Consider the following 22,816-nt stretch of genomic DNA (forward strand, 5'->3'; position numbering starts at 1 on the left):
ATAGGTGTCTGCGTTTATTTTTGGGCTCTCTATTCTGTTCCATTGATCCATGTGTCTGTTTTTGTGCCAATACCACACTGTTTAGGTTACTGTAGCTTTGTAGTATTGTCCATAATCTGGGAGGGTTATGCCTACTGCTTTGTTCTTTGTCCTAAGGATTGCTTTGGCAATTCTGGGTCTTTTATGATTCCATATAAAATTTAGGATTATTTTTTCTAGTTCCGTGAAAAATGTCTCAGGTAATTTGATAGGGATTGCATTATATCTGTAGATTGCTTTGGGTAGGGTGGCCATTTTAACAATATTAATTCTTCCAATTCAGGAGCATGGGATATCTTTCTGTTTCTTTGAATCACCTTCACTTTTCTTTATTAATGTTTTGTAGTTCTCAGCATGTAAGTCTTTCACCTCCTTGGTGAGGTTTATTACTAAGTATTTTATTTTGTTGTTGTAGTTTTAAAAAGGATTGTTTGTTTGCATTCCCTTTCTCATATTTCATTGCTAGTGTAAAGAAATGCAACCGATTTCTGTATGTTAATCTTGTATCTTGCTACTTTGCTTCTAGTAGTTTTTGTGTGGAGTCTTTAGGGTTTTCTATATTTAGTATCATGTCATCTGCATATAATGACAATTTTACCTCTTCCTTACCAATTTGAATACCTTTTATTTCTTTTTCTTGTCTGATTGCTGTAGCTAGAACTTCCAATACTATGTTGAAGAGAAGTGGTGAGAGTGGGCATCCTTGTCTTGTTCCAGATTTTAGCAGGAAGGCTTTCAGCTTTCCACTGTTGAGTATTATATTGGCTGTAGGTTTGTCATAAATAGCTTTTATTATGTTGAGATATGGTTCCTGTATACCCACTTTGGTAAGAGTTTTTATCATGAATGTATGTTGAATTTTATCGATTGCTTTTTCTTTTCCTTTCTTTTTTTTTTTTTTTTTTTGGTTGCGTCATGTGGCATGTGGGATCTTAGTTCCTCAACCAGGGATTGAACCTGTGCCCCCTGCATTGGAAGCGCAGAGTCTTAACCACTGGACCACCAGAGAAGTCCCTACATTTTCTGCATCTGTTGATATGATCATGTGGTTTCTGTCTTTTCTTTTATTGATGTGGTATGTAACATTGATTTGCATATGTTGAACTATCCTTGTGACCCTGGGATGAATCCAACTTGGTTGTGGTGTTATATGTCAGTTATATCTCAATAAAACTGGGGGGAAGAACCTTTACTATCTAAGCATCTTCAGGTATCTGGTGAAGGAATAGGGCAAAGATCAAGAAGCAGAAAGGTTTTCTTCAGTAGCCCTTTGACCATAATAAACAGTGCAGCAGCCTGGGAGTACTGATGACAAAACATCAAGGGTACCTGGAAAAAAAACCCACAAAAAACATGGCTGGAGGCTCTTCATGAGTCCAGAGGCCTGGAAGGGAATGCCAGAAGCATCTTCACAGTGACCCCCAGCAGTGAAGCTTCTCATTTTCCTGCTGTTGATTATGTCACTCTTCCTACATAATCTCATCTGCTCCATAGTTTAGATTACTATCTAAAGGCTCAGTTGACCCTCAAATTTGTATCACCAACCCAGACATCTCAAAACATTATACTGTGTACAGACTCTCTGGATTCATACAACTCTATACTTGGGAGAGGTGTGTGGCATTGGGTGAGTCTTCTCATGGGGATAATAATAGTACTAGCTTCAAAGGGTGGTAGTGAGGGGTAAAGGAGTCTATAAACACCCAGACTAGTGCTTTAAATGGTGTGGTCAGTGCAGTATAAGTGTTTGCTCTTATTCTATACTTGGATATTCCTAAGGTCCCTCCAACACAACATATTCAAAACTGAAGTCATCATCTCTCCCTCCAGATGTGCTCTTTTTTTTTTTTAATGTTCTTAAGAGTAGTGATTTTCCAGAATTAAAGAAAAGAAACTATGTACCTGTGTATAATTTTAGGTTGAGAATAAAAATTTTATCCTAAGTTTAAATAGATGCAAATTTTTGGTTTATCTTGAGTACCAACATTGTAAAATCTGTCACATTACTCTTAAATGCATCTCTATATCATAGCAATTTTGGTACTCATCGTCAATGTTTAAAAAGTAGACGTGAACAAGTTCTACATTAAAAGTCAGAATTGTCTTTGTTCCTTTTATCTTCTTCGTATTCTACTTTCTTCATAGAATTTTCTCATTATATTTTTATTAACAAAATATATTTATCCATAACAATATTTTTTATAGAAATTGAAAGTTAAAAAGTTTATTTCATGAGACCTTAAGGCTTTATTATTGAGCCATAAGAATAGTTATTATTACCAAGGTTTTCAATTAAAACAGCAAAATATTATGCATTTTAATAACTCTTAAACATAAAAAGTGAACATTTATTGGAAGTGCATCTCAATGAAGTAATGGGCTGCTTCTTCTCAGTTAGTTCATGTACCCCTGAATGATTATAATATATTCCTGGAGTGAGATAGGGCTCAGTATCAATTTTATTCCTATTTCTTGTCTTTATAAGGATGAGCACTGAGTAACCTTATCTACTAAAGGAGTTAGATTGAAAAGGAAGAAGTTTTGATAAAGGAAGATCACTTACTTCCTTGAACTCTCCTGAGTTACACGCCAAAAAAATCACATAGTGATCTGTCATCTAAAATTATTTTCAGTAATCTGTCAGGTATCTCCAAGGCACTGTAGTCATCACCAACCCCTCTCAATCTGCTCTGAGAGCAGAGATTTCTCAGACCACTCACTGGGTTCTCCTTCAGTTTAGTTTGAAAGCAATGAAATCAAAACCTCTTGAGTGGCGAACAATTTGTTAATCGTTATAGTAATTCAATTTCAGAATTTCTGGGAGATGTATTCAAAATGCTTTACCAAGATTTATCAAAACAGTATTAATTATGCTTTTTCTCTTTTACTTAGAAGCATCTGATGTAATCTACTTTGGTTTTAAAGGATTAGGAAAATTAAAAATGGTTAATTTTAACGAACATTTGCCAGTACATGATTTTTGGTAAAATGCTTTTATCTATACTTATGTACTTTATGTTTTTATCAGAATTGTGGAGCTGCAGATTTAGTTAATCCAGTTTATGGAAAATGTCCTACATATTACTTTGGCAAAACCAGTTACTGTCAAACCACTGAGCTAAACCAGTGTACATTCTGTCATTTGTCAATTTAAATAAAAATGTTAACATGTATTCTGGGACGAGTACTTCACTTTGGAATTTGATTTCTGAGATGGGTAGACAGATAAGGCACAGTGTTTTGTCACTTAGATGAGATAGGCTCACTAGGGCTTTGATTTGTTTTATTCTGTGGGACTCTTCCTCATGAGCTAGGCATATTTTTATATATTTTGATAGTAGCTGGACAATGGAAGTTGCAAGATCATTAAACAAACTCCCTTTGCTGCCTTGTTCTATAATATCCCTGAATTCCCAACAACCCAGCCAAGGACCAAAATACCATGTTTCTTTCATCTTGCCTAGTCCTCACCAGAAAGGCGTGTAAGGTAGGGAAAGACGGAAAGCCCTGTTTTTCTGGTTTAGGGTGTTTTATTTAAGGCAACTTTGCTGACACTGGTATTTTAAAATGTTTCTATCTTTCTGCTCAGGAATTTTCTACATCCTGGGGCAGTGCGCCCTAGAGTTTGAAAGGGTGAGAGGTGCCTTCCTGCTGTAAATGGGAAAAGAAGGTTGTGAAAGGGGAGGGCAGAGGGGAGAGCTGGCAGGACCTCTCATCAGGTCTGTGCTCACGTAGATCAGGTCTAGAAAAAGTATGTGTGTTAACAGGGTAAGTAAATCCTGAGAGTTCTCATCACAAGGAGAACCATTTGTTTCTTTTCTTTTCATTGTGTGTATATGAGAAGATGGATGTTAGCTGAACCTATTGTGGTGATCATTTCACAATATAGGTAAATTATACCATTGTGCTGAATGCCTTAAACTTACACAGAGATGCCAATTATTTCTCAAGAAAAGTGGGAAGAAAAATGTATTTTTCTTGAGAAAGAAAAAAGAAGTTGAGAATCTGGGAATTAAGTCCCTTAAAACTATCTGTTGTCTTTGTACCTTTTAGGAAGTCCTCATGGTTGCATCCCTGAGGTGCCTGCCCCTCTGTCTGAATACCTTAGTGAATGCCACCACTCACGCTAGGGTGTCATCCTTAACTCTACCGTCTCTCCTTCTCCTCAGAGCTAACCCGTCACCAGGTCCTGTCAGTTCTACTCCTTCATAACTAGCATGACTTGTGTAATTCATCATCCAACCCAGGGTACTTTTTTTTTTTTAATTTATTTATTTATTTTGGCAGAGTTGGGTCTTCGTTTCTGTGCAAGGGCTTTCTCCAGTTGCGGCGAGCGGGGGCCACTCTTCATCGCGGTGCGCGGGCCTCTCACTATCGCGGCCTCTCTTGTTGCGGAGCACAGGCTCCAGACCCGCAGGCTCAGTAGTTGTGGCTCACGGGCCTAGCCGCTCCGCGGCATGTGGGATCTTCCCGGACCGGGGCACGAACCCATGTCCCCTGCATTGGCAGGCGGATTCTTAACCACTGCGCCACCAGGGAAGCCCCCCCCCCCCCAGGGTACTTTTGAGAGTGAAAAGGGTCACTGTTCGTAACTAAGCTAGGACAGCAGTTGTCAGCAGGACTTACGGTTACCTCTTAACCTCCCAGCCCTGAATCCTGGTTGAGGTGCCAGCACGGGAGCCTGGATTTCTGCAAAAGCTTTCCGACTGGTCTTCCTGTCTTTGCTCTTGCTCCCTCCCATGTTTTGCCCCCTGCAATTGCAGTTTTCTTTCAGAAAGACTACTTTAAGGATGTCTCCTCTGTGGCTTCAGATTCTTTAATGGGTCCCAAAGGGAAAATGCAGGAATTCCTTAACAAGGATTACAAGGTCCTTCAAGAAATGTGACCCTTGGTTGCTCTAGAGCTTTTCTTGCATGGTAATTCTTCAGCCCCCCTCCAATCATCCTCCACCCAAACCCACACTCCAGGTACATGAAAGCTACACTCAACTACCTGCAGCTCCTTACCTGAACTGTAGTGTCTCCGTGATGTACCTGCGGCTTCCCCGGCCTGAATACCCTCCTCGTCTTCCGCGCCTCATATTTACCTGTTGATCCTGCTCTTCCTTGCCCCCTGATTGAGCAGTCTCTGATATTAGTCTCCTCCTGAAGCTTTCTCTCACCCCCGCAAGTGCCCTAGGCTAACCACTGTCGTCACACATTGTATTTTTCTCTTAAATAATATCCCCCACTTGACTGGAAACTCCTTGAGGGGAGGGATTATGTCTTGTTTCTCACTATGTTACCACCTCTGCCACTGCCAACTAAGTGATCTCTCACCTAGACAGATGGCAGGCCAGAGAGAGGTCAGGCCTTGACAAGAATGCTTCTGCCTTGCCTTTCTGTGTCTGCTTGCTGCCTCCTTTCCCTGCTGTTCTTTGAATTTATTGCTTTGGTTCTCTTAAGAAAGACCTCTACTGCTATTTATTTTAACCAGACTTCGGAGATATATATATCTATATATGTATGTGTGTATTTATTTTTTTTAAAGCTTTACTGAGATGTTAGGAAGTTACGTTGGAAGTATCTGGAATTGCAAGAAATTGCAGATACATGCTATCCTTAGTGTGCTGGCAGCTACTGGGTGCTGTTGAGAGTATTCCTGTCTAGTAAGAGGCAGCGTAGTGTGTGGTAGAAGGAGGTGTATGAGGATTTGAGTTCAGGTAATGACACCGGCGGCTGTATGGTTGTGGGCCCCATGGTTTTTAAAAATTTGTTCATAATAAACTCTTCTTAATAAGACAGGTTTTTCTCTTTCTCTATAGTTGTTGAACAGTTTCTATTAAGAAAGGAAGTGATGGTGCTTTTCTGGAGCCGGTTTCCATTCAGAGTGGGTCTGATCTCTTCTGAGCTCAGTCATGTGCTGCCTGGTGAGAATTCAGGAGCGGGCCTGCTGGAAAGAACCCCAGGAAGCGCTGAGAGAGGAACCTGTCCACCTGCCAACCGCTCCTGCTTTCCTCCCTGCTCTAGCCCTTAGGGAGAAGCAGAGCTTGCTCTGATTGTTTGTTGTGTGTGTTGATTTTGCCATGGTTTCAAAAATGCTTTTGAAGGACCTAGATGTGTCTAGAGTTGGCTCCATGGTGTATCTTGAACCTAACCCTCTTGTAGTTCTTTTTTTTCTCTTCCTTTTCCTTCAGATGGTTGATCATAATAGGCACAAATGTGTCTTCCATGGGTCATGTATAATGAAATATTTTATCCTGCGGCTTTCGTAAATTTGTCTTCCAGCTTTAGCAAGTTGAGACACTGAATTCTATTTTCATTAATGGCACCAGTGTCTTTTTTTTTTTTTTAAACCAAAAATAGATTAAAAGGAGAAACACTTGGACATGATAAAGGTGCAAAATACTTTAAAACAAAACTATCTGGAATGGTACAAACTTCACTGTATATACATATCCACATATATTTGCATATGTAACAAAGTATGCAGGTATGCTAAGTGTTCTTCTTGTCAATAAAACAGGTTTTCTGTGACCAGTTTCTGTGACCCACACCTGCTTAGCTGTATAAGTGCATGAGAAGAATAGTGCTGATTTCCTTATCATGAAGATTTTATTAGATTATCCTTCTACCTGGTTAACTCAGAATGAGCTATACAGGATGGAATTTCAGACAGCTGATTGGCTAATGGAAAAGCAGCGGTTTTAGAGTTAATGATTCTAGACATTTTCCTGATAATCATAGGAAACTAGGTATTTTTTTTTTTAATCTAGTGTTTTGATACAAACCTCTGATAAATTGACCTTGATTTAACCTTATGCTGAATCTTAAGCGGATTTTCTTCATGAATATAAAACAGATTTGATTGGGATGTGCCGGAAGCGTACTGATAAAATGCATTATTTTCTATATTATTTTGTCTTGAATTTCATAAAATGTCAAATATATTGCATGTGCTAAAAGCTAAGATGACTTGTTTGTCCATTTTTGTGTGACCTGTTCCAGTGGGAGAGATGCTCCAGGAATTGCTCAAAGTTGGGCAGGTACTTTTTGGGGTGACAGAGGCAAGACTTACCCACTTTCTCTTTTGGACTGTGAATTTTCAAAGTAGCTTTTTGAGTTAACGAAAGTAGGCCCTTTAAAAGCTGACGATATATAGGAGCTTAATTTTTCCTTGCCTGACGCTCACCACTTTTTTGCGGTTGCAGGATATTTTATAGAGAATATTCACTTAGGAAACTTCTTGTTTACAGTGTGATATCCTTACTCTCATCAGCGCCCCTGACCTGGGGCTGTGAAGAGATAAGAGCATTTGCTATTTCTCATCTCCGCTGAGTCATGGAGCAAATACTTACTGGGTAACCACTGTGTCTCAGCAACTAGGGTGCAGTGGTCGGCAAGAGACAAGGTCCCTGGCCTTAAGGAGTTTATATTCTAGGGAGAGACAGATCGTAAATATGTTTTCAAATATCATGTAGTGATGAGTGCTTTGAAAATAATATAAGATGTGCCAGAGTGGCTGGGAGACTCCTTCTGTCGAGTGGTCAGAAACAGCCTCTCTGAGGTGACATTTAAACTGAGACTTGAATGGCAAGAAGGGAGGGGCATGGCAGGCAGAAGGAACAGCTGTTCAGTGGTCTAAGGCAGGGGCAAATATGAAGTCTTCTAGAACTGAAAAGAAGACCAGTGGTGCTAATAGTAGTGAGAAGGAGGGTGACAAAGTGACTGGTAGGCAGGGTCTGTATTACAGAGTGCCCAGCAGCCTATGGTAGGCTGGGTGTATGGGAATCTATTGAAAGTTGAAGCTAAGAAGTGATGGGACCTGATCGAGGAGCTGGCTTTTGGGAGTGGGGAGTCAGGTGAAGCTTGAACAGGTGAAGCTTCATATGCCCAGTGGACATCCAGGTGGAGATGTTAGGCGAGTAGTTGGGCTCCTGAGAGGTTAGAGTCACATTTGGGAGTCCCTAGGTTTTTAGAGTCATGAGACGTTAAGGTTTTTAAAGGTCATTTAGGGAGAAATAGACTATAAATGCAGAGAAGAGGGGCAGGGCTGCCATGTACATCTTTGCTAACCGTGTAATTCGGGCCTCTGGAGTTAGGCACAACTGTGTGTAGTGGTGCTGAATAGGAACTCCAGGTCCTATTTACTGCATAACCCCTTGGGTTGGCTTGGCTTCTCTGTGACAAATTACATGGTTACTTAAAGCCATGCTTATATTCAGTTACTAGAACAGAGTTTAAAAACAAACTCTAGTTTAACCACCTATGTATTATTTCAGTTACTACAGTTTCAGAGCATGGCAGATTTAAGATTTTATTTCAAGATGAAAATGATTCCATAGTGTAACCCGTGATGCCTCACTTATCTAGATGTTAGAAATGTGTAGGTAGCAACTTCAGTTATCAAAAATGTAGACAAAACTTCCTGAAGAAGAACTAAAGTCTCTTGAGCAGTGCAAAATTGATATCTTAAAGTTCACTCACAGGATTCAGGACTTTTCTCATAGAATCTGTCATCCTTAAGACCTGTTTGTTTTTATTTTTAAGAAGAAATCCAGGGACTTCCCTAGGGGTGCGGTGGTTAAGACTCCGCGCTCCCAATGCAGGGGACCCGGGTTCGATCCCTGGTCAGGGAACTAGATCCCACATGCATGCCGCAACTGAGACCCGGTGCAACCAAATAAATAAAAAAGAAGAAGAAGAAGAAGAAGAAATCCAAACTCATTTGTGATTCGATACACTGGCCCCTAAGAGATTAGGACAGCCTGTTAGATGCAATTGTAGAGCAGCCTCACTGGAGATAGTCGTGGCTTGGCAGGAAGGCATGTCCAAGGGATGATCTGTGGGCTTCTAGGAGATAGAATAGTTGGTCCCTATAATCCAACATGGTTCTATTAACAACCAAAAAACCAACTCATGTCTGACCTCTTTATTTGTGATAAAACTAGTATATTTAGAATTCAGAAAGATATACAGAAAAGTTGATATATTTGTGGATTAAATGAAAAAATGATGGTTAGATTGAAAGATAGTTTAGTTGGTTAAGCCTTAAGCAGAGAGAACTGATTTTTGAATTATATCAACTTAGAAGGACGTCTCTAGGTACGTTCCAGGGCTTACAACATTGATATCAGTACCTGGCATGAAGCTATGGAGGGCTAGGGCATGCTCACCAGGTTCATAGATGATTTAAGCACAGGAGGAAAAGCAAGCATGTTGTATGCAAGAGTGAGGAATCAAAGAGATCTTGATGAATTGGCACATGTTCCTGGTAATCATGGCTGTATAACAAGCCACCTCAAAATTTAGTGACTTAAGACAACTCCGGGAATTCCCTGGCAGTCCAGTGGTTAGGACCCCACGCTTTCACTGCCAAGGGTGCGGGTTCAATCCCTGGTTGGGGAACTAAGAATCCCACAAGTCATGTAGTGCAGCCAAAAAAGAAGAAAAAAGGCAACTCTACTCGTAAACCTGTGGTGAGGACAGGGCTTGGCAGGGACAGCTTAGCTCTGCATCACTTAGTCTCAGCTGAAGAGGCTCAAAGGCTGGAGGCTGAAGTTATCTGAAATCTCAGCCATGTGTCTGGTGGTTGGTGTTGGCACTGGCTTGGGCTTGGCTGGTGGTAGAACACCTGCATCTGGACTTTACATGTTGTTGCTTGCCTTCCTCACAGGGTAGAGTTTGGGTTCCCAGGGCAGGCATCCAGAGGAAGATAGGGAGGGAGGGAGGGGCAAAAGCAGTATCACCTTTTATGACTAAGCTCAGAAGTCAGAGAGTATTACTTTTGCTGTATTCTACTGATTTGAAGTGAAGAGAAGGCCAGCCTGCATTTAAAGGGAAGAGAGATTAGATTATCCCGTTTGATGGGAGGAGCGTCAACTAAATTTGCACACATATTTTAAAACATGAGAGTCTATCTTCCAGACAAAAATTATTTCTCTTCCTCCTACATATAAAATGCACCTATCCCTCCCAAGGCCTTCACAAATCTCATTTATTATGACATTGGACTCAGACTTAAGGTCCAAGGGCCCACCAAGTCAGACTCTTTGGGTGTTGTTCTTCAAGTTCAATCTCTTGATCTGAAGACCTGTGAATTAAGAGGGTAAGAAATATATATCCACATACCCCCACCACCATTCAGCATATAGTGATGATGGGACACACATGGGATAGGATAATTGGTGTAAAGAGTTGCATTTAGAATGAGGGAAAACAGGAGGCACATAGCAATCGCTAGTCCATAACAGTTCTGAAATCTAGCTAGGCACAGGTAGCCGTTTCTTTGATTAGAGCTTGGTCTTACTTCTTGTGACAGTTGGCTCTGCCCTCTGGGCTTTTGGTTCTGTTCTCTGAATTTTCCTTCCCTTTCTATAAAAAGTAATGTATGTTTGCAGCTAAGTAGTATTTTCAGTCTGCTTTTTGCCTGATGAAGACTGGGGTCCAAAGACCTCTTTTCAGTGTGTAGGATCTCTGTCCTTTCAACTCTAGCTGATATAATTCCTTTTTAAAAAAAAAAATTATGTGTTTATTTATTATTTTTGGCTGCGTCAGGTCTTAGTTGCGTCACTCAGGATCTTCCGTTGCGGCACACAGGCTTCTCTCTAGTTGTGGCATGCGGGCTCAGTAGTTGCGGTGTGTGGGCTCTGTAATTGTGGCATGCAGGCTCAGTAGTTGCAGTGTGCGGGCTTAGTTGCCCCGCAGCATGTGGGATCTTAGTTCCCCGATGGAACCCACATCTCTGCAATGGAAGGCGGATTCTTAACCATTGGACCACCAGGGAAGTCCCCTGATAGAATTTTTTTAAAGAACTTTGTGGATTTCATATGAATCAATTTATAATCAGCTTTATTAGACAAGGGCAACATTGACAAATCACTTTGAAATAAGCTCTTCTATACCTTAGATTCCTTGTAAAACTTTTGGGAAACAATGCCCTTAAGATTCTTAGAGGACCTTTTCTTAGTTTATGAGGCATCATATTAGATCTTTTGAAAACTTAATAAAGTTTTACAGTTACATTCATAATTTCCTGAGAGCACTCTGGATTCAATCTTTGCCCAGGAGCCATTTCTTAATTGTAGCATCATTTGCCTTCTGATAAGTCTAGGGGTGAGAGAATTTTATTTCAAACCTAGTAAGTCCTGGATCCTTTATATTTCACAGTTTGTTTTCAGCTTATCTCTTTCCTTTTAGATTTCATTGTCAGGGGCAAAAGAAGTCAATCAGCACTTTCTCCAGTCTGCCTGGAAATCTTATCTGGATCATCTAGTTCATTAGGTGCATCTTTATTTTCCATGTTGCCCCAGGCAACAGCATTGCTGAACTTTCTGCCTGAAGAGTCAGGTCTTCTTTCTTCCTGCTTCCAACAGCTTTCTCTTCTCTTTCCTTTAGGCCCCCTTGAAGGCCCTGCGCCTTCCACTAACAGTCTCCTTAAGGTCCTACCTGCTGCCTCATTCTCAAAACACACAATGGAGAGTGAAGGGGAGTAGGGCCAGATCATATAGGGCCTTATAGACCATCGTAAGGACTTTGGATTTTAGTTGAGTAAGAAGGGAAACCACTGGAGGATGTTGAGAAGGAGAATAAACTGATCTGATCTATATTTTAAAGCATTCCTTTAAATGCAGAGAAGAAGGGATACCATTAATGGAGTTGTTTAAGAAATCCAGGTGAATGGTGATGACTGCTTGGACCTGGGAGTGGTAAGAATTTGACAGATCCTATTTATGTTTTTAACATAAGCCAACAGGATTTGCAGATTGATAGAAGAGATAGACGATAAAGAGGCATTGACTGGAGCCAGTGGAAAAGTTTTGTACCATTTACTGAGATGGGGAAGACTGCAGGAGAACAGGTTTTTCTGGGAGGGAGTAGAATCATCCTTTCCTCTTTGAACATAAAAACTTTAAGATTCTAATAGGCATCTTAGTGGAGATGTCAAGTAGGCAGTTGGCTTCAGGGGACAATTCTGGTCTGGCCATGCATTTGGGAGTTGTCATGTATAGATGTCATTTAAAGCCAGGAGCCTGGTTGTAAGATGTGAGCCCAGGGCAATCCAGCCTTTCCTGGTTAGGAGACAGTGAACAATCAGCAAAGGAGATTGTGAAGATGTGGCCAGAAAGGTAGGAGGAAAGGACAGAGGGAGTGGTGTCCTAGAGACCACATGACAAAGGTATTTCAAGACAGTGGGTGAAGACTCTGCACCTGTCATTAGATTTAACAACTATTGGAGGTCATTGTAGTAGGAACTAGAGTGGGTTCTAAAGTGGACTGAAGAGGGGTGAGAGGCCTTAGCCCTTGGATAAGAAATTATGATCAAATTTGGGAAAAATAAATATGAAGACTAGAAAACAGTTCACATAGCAGAGTTATTCCACTTGAGTGAAGGCATAGTGAGAGAGTGGAGATGGTATATATTTTGGATACAGGCATATTTGAGTTTGAATCTCTGCTTCCCAGTTGGCCCATTGTGGAACTTTGGGCCATCTTTCTATGTCCATCTATAAAATGGGGATAAAAGTACTTTTCTTAAAAGGTTGTCAAAAGGATGATATGAAAAAATAATATGCAAAACATCTAGTACAATGCCTGGCACAAAGTAGGTGTGCTAGACATGTAAAATACCATTGTTTTCATTTTTCTTTTTTTTAAACTACAAATTAGAGTTTTCCATGACCCTGATTTTCTTCTCTGGGTATTATTGGTGTGCTAGAGCAAATAATGATGTTAACCCATAACTGAGACTGTCTAGTCCACCCCACTGCACTTTTAGTCTTCCTTTTGGCTTGGTTGTATACTTGGCCAGTGGTATTAGGATTAGAGGAAAGGGTACTGACCCATTGTCAGGAGACTTGAGTGATTCCCTAACTCATTTGCAATATGACCTTGAACACATCACTAGGCCTTTCAGAGACTTAAATACCCCATCTGTAAATAGGGACTCATAATCTAAGCTCTGTACTCTATCTGTTTTTTTAAAGTCTTCTCTAACCTGAAACTACTCCCCAAATTAGCACCGTACATGAAATTCCCAACACTCCCCATATGGCATTTTATAATTTAGAAAATGATTTCACATTCATCGACTCATAACAAGCCCTATCAACTGATTTATCTGCCCAGTACTGTGATGTGAAGAAAAATCAAACTTCTGTTCTACTTGAACCTTTTCAACTGAACCAATTAAACGAGGTAACAAATCCAGAAATGGGCTTAGAATAGTTCCAGACATACAGTGAGGCCAATAAAGGCAAGCTACAGTTGTTAAATCTCAAATTCTAGGATTTTTGATTAATGGGGCCATGTCTTTTATCTTGCCATGTCTTTGCATCTGTGCACATTCCAAAGTAGATAGGACATTGCTGGGTATAGAAGGGATGCATCCAATAAATCAATACTGACCAAATGAAAAAAAAAAAAAAAAAAGAGGGGGTGAGAGGAAGTAGACTATAGAATTTTTTCCCCAGAGATTTGATTTAAAGTACAGAAGTAAAATGGGCAGATATAGGGATCAAAAAGTTGTGTGTGTGTTTTAATATGGGAGAAATAAAAGCATGTATTTAGCCAGGAATGATTCTATGGAAAGGGAAACTGATGGTGCAGGGAAGAGAGCAGAAAATTTGCTGGAACCGAGTTCTTGAATAGATGGGAAGGAATGGGCTTAAGTGGAGCGTGGCCATTCATCCACAGTAATAAGGCAGAGAGAAGACAGGACACCAGCACAGATGCAGGCAGGTTGGTAGATGCTGTGAGAATGCATACATGTTCTCTCCTCATGGCTTCAGTGTTCTCAGTGAAATAAGCAAGATCATCAGCTGAGAGCGAGAAAGGGGGAGGAGAAAGTGTGAAGGAGTTATCCAGGCAGGTGAAAGAATAAAATATGGTAGGACTCTGGGTGGTACCAAGGGTTCCCGATAATGACTTTAAAGTGAGCCCATCTATGATTGTACAATTTGAGTCTCCAGTCATGGTCAGCCTCTCAGGTTCTGGCGTGGAGAAGGCAGAGAGTTGGCGGGTGTTTTTTTCGGTGCATATCATGGAGGGAAGATCATTCAAGGGAACTGACGACAACTGCGAGTGAACGAAGATAATGGATGGCGAGCAAAGTGAGGACATGGGTTGGGACAGGGAGGAGAGACGATGAAAAGGTAGTAGGATCTCTGACATGCGTATCCTGGTGGAATCAGAATATTAGCAGGGGTGAGCTGGGAAAGGAGGAGTTGGTAGTGAGTTGAATGTACAAATCTTGAAATTGAGATTATGCATTCCTTTTAGGACAATATTCTTGAGAAGGGCTTGGTTTGAGTGTAAGATGGAAGGGGCTTCAGTTCCTTGGACCTGCTGTTCTGTATTTTGGGGCAAGTTGTTTAATCAGTGGTTCAGTTTCCTCATTTGTCAAGTGGTAATTATAGTAGTTCCTAATTCATCGAGTTTTTAAGAGGACGAAATGAGTGAATGAATGTAAAGTCTTCAACAGTGCCTGGCACATGGTAAGCATTTAATAAGCTTTAGCTGTTACTGTGGTTACTTTTCTAGGTCTTAGGTGGCGCCAGGGTCCATGGGAAAGAACTGAGGAATAGTCCCTGGGGCCAGTGACACTTCTTGAGGAGCCAGATGGTCCAACAGTAATTAATTGGAATCCACTTTTGTTGAAAAAATGGGGCCCAGTTACGACCCCCCCACACACACACTTCCCTCAGTGATGGCCTAACGGCAAGCCCTGGTTTCTGTCCCTGCTGTGAGTTAGCTCTGTTACGGTGGTTTTACCTGAGGTCCTACGGCTTCTGTGATTGATGCCGAGGAGCAAATTAAAACCACGTCCTGTGAATGTTGCTTAGAGGGCCTGAGATGTGTCTATACAGGGGCATTGGAAAATGGGTGTGGACAAAGCACAAATAGCTATCACCACAGTCCTGGATTTCTGGGAACCTATGTGCAAATTATGTCGTCCTAGAACTCCCCAGGAATGAGCCGTAGTATCCTTTTTTGAGATATTTTTGGCTCCATTGTCACTTACAGATTGTCAACTTTTCATAGTCCCTTAGATCAAGAAGTTATTTTGTTATATTGATGAAGACTGTGTGCTTTTAAAGTCTTTTTTCTTTTTTGATCTACAGGAAACATTATTAAATATCATTGTGGTATTCTTAAATTCTCCAAAGGTGAATCAGAATTATACTCCATGTTAAATAAGATGTAGCAAAGCTCTTTTTATTTGATGCTGTCCATGCTTTATGTAAGATGTTTTAGGGCTTAGTCTACTATTAGAGCTCTAGGAGACTCCAGAAGAACAGTTGACAAATGGAAGGTTGGACCCTGAATTTAATACATATCTTTTGAAGATTAGGATATTGGTTTACTGGACAGCGTTAGAGTTTTAAAATCTAATTTTGAGACTGTTACGTAGGAAATTGATGAAATCGAGACATGATCAGCCAAGGTGGATAAAAGACGCTCAGGGCATTTAGCCAGGACTGTCAGAGAGTAAGAAGGAACTTGTGCCCATCTGTCATTTCTCTTCGGGTTGCATAAATGCCATTATTAAGATTGACAGGACTGAAGAGGTAAGGCCACCTAACTACTGGACTCCTGCACCCTGGCAAAGAGTCATTGCCAAGGAGGGCTTGTCACCTTGACTCCTTAGCGACTGGGTATTGGCGTTACAGTTTGTTAACATTCTCCTGTGTTAGGAAGCCCACTGTAGAAATCAGGATGAGAGAGCAGGGTCTGTTTTGGTTAATTGTCACCTTATCTTCCTGCAAAATAGGATCTAATTCAGCTTGTGAGGATACACAGAACTATAGGATATAAGTTTGAAATAGGAGAGAGAGAGGAGATGGGGGACAGGAAGGGGGCAAGATGGAAAGATTTTCCTAGAGACTGAACAGCTTGAATGTTGAGAGATGATGAGAGAGAGGGGGCTGTCTCTCCTCGTGACTGTCTAGGTAGCAAGCGCAGTTCAGGAAAGCTGTTCTGTAGCCCAGCACCACAGTGACCACTGCTCAGCTCTCTGCTTCTCTCTTTCCCCCAACCCAGGACAGATGAGAAGACTGAATGGGACATTGCTTCTGGAAGTCCGTCAGGTCTTCTTTTTCTGGAAGTCCTTCAGGAACATTGATTTCTTAGCTGCATAGTTACTAGCTATCGGGTAGCACTGATTTCAGGAAGTCCTCAGCTATAAAGGACTTGGAGTATTATGTTCTGTGTTGTCACTTAAAAATGGATCCATTAGCTTTAAGAGCAGTGGAGCTGTTAGATATCATTCTTATAAAAACTTAGGGCTGTGTTCTCCATTTCTATTTTGGGAAAGTTTTTTTATTTGCGAGCATGCTGTTCAAAGGTTTTCTCTTCAATGATGCCTTCCTGTACTTACCCTGAAGAGCTCATTTTCTATTTACATCATCTTTTTATCTCATATGTATTCATCTTATACACATGATCATCTCACCACATTATATTTCAACTCTGTGTCTATGTGTCTGGTAAACTGTGGGTGCCCCACGGTTAGGGAAAAGTTTCAGTCATTTGTGTTTTGCTACACTCCCCAAGACAAGATCTGACATGACATATAAAGAATATATGTAGTGGGTATTCCACAAATGTTAAGTGAATGAATGGTGTCACAGTTTTAGAGCCTACATCCATTCTGTATATACGTGAATATTCTGAATGTAGACCCTAAAACTGAAACTGTGATACTGCGTTCATTGCCAAATTCTGTGCCCTTTTTTCTCACTGGTGATGGAGCAGCTGCCTGATGTGTTTCATGGTGATCACACATGTGCTGTGTTTGATTGCTTGTTGATAATGTGTGGTGACAAGTGCCATCATGGGATGGCTGCTTTGGTTCCAAGGTCATTTCTTTCCTCTGGTTGAGCGTAAGTGGGTTTTACATTTTAAGATGCTAGCTTATGGAACCTGGTGGCTCGTGTTTTATTATGTACGTTCTGGGGCATTTATCACTGTCTGACCTCTGTAACCCCTGGTTTCCATTTAGATCAAATGCAATGCGTGCGTGGCGAGCGCTGGATTGATATTTGGCGTATCTAATGTGCAGTGAGCAGCCTTTGGCTGAGTCTTGACTCTTCCTTTTTTTGCTGCAAAATTGTAATTTCTTACTCGTCTCAGAAACTTCATTATACTTTTTCACCTCACAAATCTGATTGCTCTCAAGGAAAGATTTATTTTAAAAGTGTACAGACTATCATTAGGTGAAAAATTTTAAGAGATTAACCAGTCTTTCCCGTTACATTTAGTTTAAAATTTCCTTCTTGTTTTCTTTACCCGGCTTTTTAATGACTGAAAATCATTCAGGAGGGGAAAACAAACAGACAACGATTTGGTTTGAGGAAAATGTTTGTAAAGTTTGTTTTGGGGGGGAGGATGATGTGAAAAGGAGACTCTTTTGCAATTTCTGTCTTCTACTAGTTTCGAGATGAGATTAGACAGAGGAGGAAGACCAGAGGCCTCTTCCCTCCCCTCCTTTCTTGCCCCAAGCACTTAGTGCAGTGTAAGGCCTAAAATTAAGGCCTAGTATTATGTGTGCCTTGACATCTGGAGAAAACTGGGAAGGCCTCTCATGGCCCAACTCCAAGTCTCCTCCCAAAAGTGCTCTTGTGGGTAGGGTCTCCTCCCCAAATAACCCTCCAGGACCCCAGCCAGCTGACATCTTGATTTTGGCCTTGTGAAAGAAACCTAGAGCAAAGAAACCAACTCATCTGCAGACCTTGGAGTTAATAAATGGGTGGTGTTGTAAGCCTCTACATTTGTGATAACTTGTTATGGCAGCAATAGAAACCTGATGCAAGTGTTTATGGTTGAGTGTGTTTTCCTTGGTTTTATCTTACTTGAAAAATCCAGGGATAGTCAAACCCTTTTGTTTAACATGAATTGCAAGAAACAGTCCACCCACCTGATGTTTCCATTTTGTGGGAAGCAGCCATAGCTTTATGTACCTAGAGGAAGGGGTCTGCTCTGTGTCCAACACACAGCTGAGCATTTGAATTGATTTTACTTGATTTGGATGAATCAGTGTTTCCCTGGGAGCCATTTATTTTAACACCAAAGCCACATCTTTAGCCATTGTGGGCTTCAAAAGCAGTTCACTGATTATGGCCTCTTCTTCAAATATATCTTTTTTTACTTTAAAAGTGAGTGTTTCTAGACCTTCAAAAATTGAGACACGATAAGGAGCGGAATAATGAACATTGTGTCATAAGTTGCTACCCATTTATATTGGTTACCTTTTGAAAAAGTTGGAAAATCTGAAACTGCTGTAGGAGTTGCAAATAGTGAAGATTATGTGTACCTGAATAGAGTTAAGTATTGTACTAAAATCTTACAATAAAATGATTATGACATTCATTTAGGGTGAATGATTTTTATATGTAATTAAGAATAAAAGGTAAGGGGATTATATAAAATATTATAATTACTATTTATAATTACTGCTACTGTTATATAGCAGAGCAAGCATTTCTGCCCTTAGTGGAGGGGCAGGGAAAGGGAAGCTGGGCAGGAAGGTTCTCTTAGACTCCTTTTGTGGCTTGTGATTCTTGACCCAGTGTGGTCAGGAGAGTGTGAATGATTTCACCAGGACAAACACAAGAGTGCGAGGAATGAAGTGGCTCAGGGTGGACCAGCTCCTACCTCCCTGCTATGAGAATTGCTCCTTCTTCATCCAGGAACATGAGAAGATGAAAACTGGTTAGCTCGGCCCTTGGAATCTCCAGCATTTGGCAAGAACATCAGGGTGAAGGTTCCACCTTGCCCACCACCCCCGACTGTCCAGGCAGTGGAATCCCTTCGACTGTGTGCTTCCATGGGAGCCCCGGGTGCCCCCTTTGTACTTGGTTTGCTTCTCCCCTCCTCTTCCTCCACATGAAGATGAGGCAGAGGGCTTGTTTCTTTTTCTTTCAGTGATTTTATTTCACAAAGGTGAGATTTAAAGGAAGGCCTCTCCACAGAGCCCCAAATTCTCCCATCACTGTCTAAAATTCTATTTGTCAAAAATTAATTTGAATTAATAAGCAAGTACCTTAGACTGGCTAATGGCACTTATTAAGAATGACCATCACACCTTAATAATAATCATCACTAGCATGTGTTGCATGCTTAGTGTGAGCCAGGGGCTATTCTGAAGACTTTGCATGACTTGATTTAATCCGCCTAGCAAGCCTATGAAGAAGGTTCAGAGAGAGAGGTCCAGTAACTGGTTCCAAGTTACATGGTGATGATGAGGGGAGAGGCAGGACAGCATCCAGACCGGTCTGCTCTGGGACTCGAACCCTCAGCCACTGTGCTGAGCCACCTCTCCTGGATACTTAATGAGGATTTGATTTGATTTGGTTGCTTTCTTCCTTACAATACCTGTAAGGGATGGGACTGGACATGAAAAGAGTAAAGACATTTTAGGGGTAGACATGTCTGTAGGGGAATTGTTATAGGGACTCTGGAAAGAGATTGGGGGGCATTCTCTGCAGCCGTTGTTTTCCCACCAGAGGCGGTAAGAAGCTCACTCACTAGCATCTTGATGTTACTGATCTTATAACCAGTACGAGAATTCAACTAAGAACCCAGCATGGGTTCTCTCCTGTTTCTCTTCTCTGCTTCTCTCCAAACACTGACATTTTTCTTTTCTTTTAATGTTCTAGCAGCAGAAAACTCTTATGTAAGTTTATGTGTATATATCATAAATGAAATGTTTTACTTATTATTTAAATGTTATTTAAAAACATAACACTTTCCAAATACTCTTGAAGCGAAGGCCAATGAAAAGCAACTAATTTCTGTAATTACCCTTTTCTTCCTCACACAGTATTGGCTGGATCCTGCGAAAACCCTAGCTGAACACAAAGAACTGATCAACAGTAGGTATTTGATTTTAACTTTGTTAAAGTTTGAAAACAGTATAATGTCCATGATTAGATGGGTGCAGAAATAGGCTTTAATACTATGTAGGTGAATATTAGCACTTGAGTGCCAGCATATGGAGATGGGTGTTTGTGCATTGCCAGGTCTCTGCAAACTCTGATTAGATTTGTGTAGGTAAAGACTCTGAGTGGATCTGAGTATTGAATTTGGCTTTTGTGTGCACCTGGCCTGGACTTTTGTCTGTGACTTTTCCATTGTCTTTAAAATTTCACCTTCAGACAGAAAAGGCAGAGAGGCACTGGTTTGAAAAAGAGGTGGACATTCAACCTTTTAAAGTGCTTGGGTTTCTTGGGTTAAGGAGTGGTATTGCCCTTCACATTATTCAGTTGGCTGAGTCGGTAATTAAGGAGTGCCCTCATAACCTGAAAGATTGCTATGGCTTCAGAAAGGACCCATCTGTTTTGGTTTTAATTTTATCAATATGAATCTTACTAGGTGACTCAGAGTCTAATTAAGGTTATATTCATTAACGTTAATTTCCATAACCCAAGTTTTTATTTATAAATGTGCATGTGCACACACACTTGCAGCCCTTAAGTACTCAGAAGAGTAGTTATTTTTAAATCGTCTTTATGAAAATTATGGTAAAATATCAGTATATAACATAAGGTGGACCACTTGGACCACTTGGGGGTGTACAATTCAGCAACGTTAACTACATCCACATTGTTATGCAACCTTTACCACTGTCCATCTCCAAAATGTTTTCCATCTTCCCAAACTGAAACTGTATCATTAACCCATTTTGCTTTAATGTACAAATTATTGCTAATAAGATCTAGTGGATTCTTCTGGCCTTTCTTACCCCCATTCTGAGTCTGTACTTTCCATGTGTATTGGCTCACTCCCCGTGGTAAAATGGGTCACATGGTGCTTTACGGACCCCAAGGGCAGGAACCGAGCTGTGCCTCAGAAGGGAATTGGGAACTAAGAACTGCAGCACGAACGGTCAGGAACTCAGTACTGTTTCTGTGAACATCAGCATCATTTTTGTTTCTGTCTGTGGCCTGGTTCTCTTTGCCCCTCCATCTCTGTGGTGGAAGCCTCCTCAGTTTCCAAGTTGCAGCTCTAGCCACAGGCAGAAGTGCACTGGCTGTCTCTGAATTGCAATTCCGAATTCTAGGGCGGGTGTTGGACCAGCCCAGTTTGAGTCAGTAGCTCATGTCAGTCCTGTCAGCTATGTCTAGGCTTTTTGCAAGGTTAGTGCAAACGTAGCTGCTAGGGGGCCAGCATTCTGGATGGGAGTGGGCAACAGGTTTCAAAGATGGGACTGGAGGCCTATGAGATGAGAAAGGACCCTCAAAATATATACCTTAGACATTATCAAGTTCTGCCTACTCAGCCTACACAGGAGTAAATCCTAATCAGAAACAGCGTATGACCTGCCATGGATGAGAAGCTGCTTGACAGCAGAGGAATGACTGAAGTCCTGACCTTCTGACTTCTAATACCACGTGCTTCTTGAGTGAGCAAACTGCCCGCTAAAGGCTGAGGGGAAGCAGGAAGTTCATGTGATTAGATGTAAATGCAGATAACTTCCAAGAGGTATCCTCGTGTGAATGGTAGACACTCCAATTTAACAAGTCTCATCCCTTGGGATCTAGAAATCTGCACTTTTCCATAAGATTCAGGTATTATAATAAATACAGTAAATATCTGTCTTGTCCATTTGAACCACTTACTTTAAAAATACCAGTTCAACTAGAAAAATGGTACAGATGAACCGGTTTGCAGGGCAGAAATAGAGACACAGATGTAGAGAACAAACGTATGGACACCAAGGGGGGAAAGTGGCGGCGGGGGTGGTGGTGGTGGTGGGATGAATTGGGAGATTGGGATTGACATATATACACTAATATGTATAAAATGGATGACTAATAAGAACCTGCTGTATAAAAAAATAAAAAAATAAAAATACCAGTTCAAAAATTTCAGGAATTGTTATTTTAAAACAAATGCAAAGGTTTTTTATAAGAAAAATGTTGAGATTTCTACCCAAATGATGAAGAAAAATAGAAATTATTTTATTTAAGGTATATTATTCAAGTGTTCCTAAGAGCATTTGAAGTATCTATTTCATTACATGGCATGAAATATTATGTTTAATATCTATAATCTGTAATGCAGTTACTTTCTCATCCTAAATAAATGTCATCCTATTAAAAATTTGATGTACAGGAAGAATAAAACACTGATATTAAAATTGAAAAGTTATGTAAGTGAATAATGCATAATTTTTTATCTCATAAGATAGTTTGATAATTAATGAGGGAGAATGGCTCTCACATCTCCAGCAGATAAGTCAGAAGGAATATCTGCAAAAATGACAGAATATTTGCTAGTCGCCAGGATTCTCATAGGTGCATTATGATTTAGTTATCCTGAGCTAATGGGAGACTATTATCATTAAAGGCCTTGAAATTAGTCTTCACAAAAGGTAGATTAGAGGAGTCCCAGTTTCTGGCTTCTGTCTATTTTGCTAGAGTAAAACAATATTAACTTACTTTACATAAGGATTTCTTAAAGGTAGACTCTGTGGAAAGACGTAGATCAAGATGATAATCTAGGAATTTACTTCACCAGCACCTGATATTTATAGTCAGTCTTAGGCTAGGAGGCCAAAAAATACTTGGGTAGACATATCCTTGCTCCAAAATCTCCATTTCTTTAGCCTTTAATTGATCTATAAAACAGTGATGTGTAAATGAAGTATTTGCTTGCTCTAAAGGTGTTATAATTTTTTCCCTGAAAGCCTGTATGGAATAGTGGCCAGCAGGCACTGAACTCTAAGTACTAGCAAACGTGGTTCTCATCATTGGGATCTTGGGCGAGTTGCTTTACCTCCTTGGAGCTTTTCCTGC

General features: G+C 40.6%; 1 protein-coding gene across 4 annotated transcripts in view; it reads left to right on the plus strand.

Annotated features, from left to right (window-relative positions):
* EPB41L4A (erythrocyte membrane protein band 4.1 like 4A) overlaps positions 1–22,816 on the plus strand; it is a 264,564-nt gene that overhangs the window by 123,960 nt on the left and 117,788 nt on the right. For all 4 annotated transcript variants that reach the window (XM_036848718.1, XM_036848720.1, XM_036848717.1 and 1 more), the window contains one exon: positions 19,840–19,891. In XM_036848718.1, coding sequence (XP_036704613.1) covers positions 19,840–19,891 — 52 coding nt within the window. The remainder of the gene's footprint in view (positions 1–19,839; positions 19,892–22,816) is intronic.

The sequence above is a fragment of the Balaenoptera musculus genome, chromosome 3 (genome assembly GCF_009873245.2).
Source record: "Balaenoptera musculus isolate JJ_BM4_2016_0621 chromosome 3, mBalMus1.pri.v3, whole genome shotgun sequence".
In the NCBI taxonomy this organism is placed as follows: domain Eukaryota; kingdom Metazoa; phylum Chordata; class Mammalia; order Artiodactyla; family Balaenopteridae; genus Balaenoptera; species Balaenoptera musculus.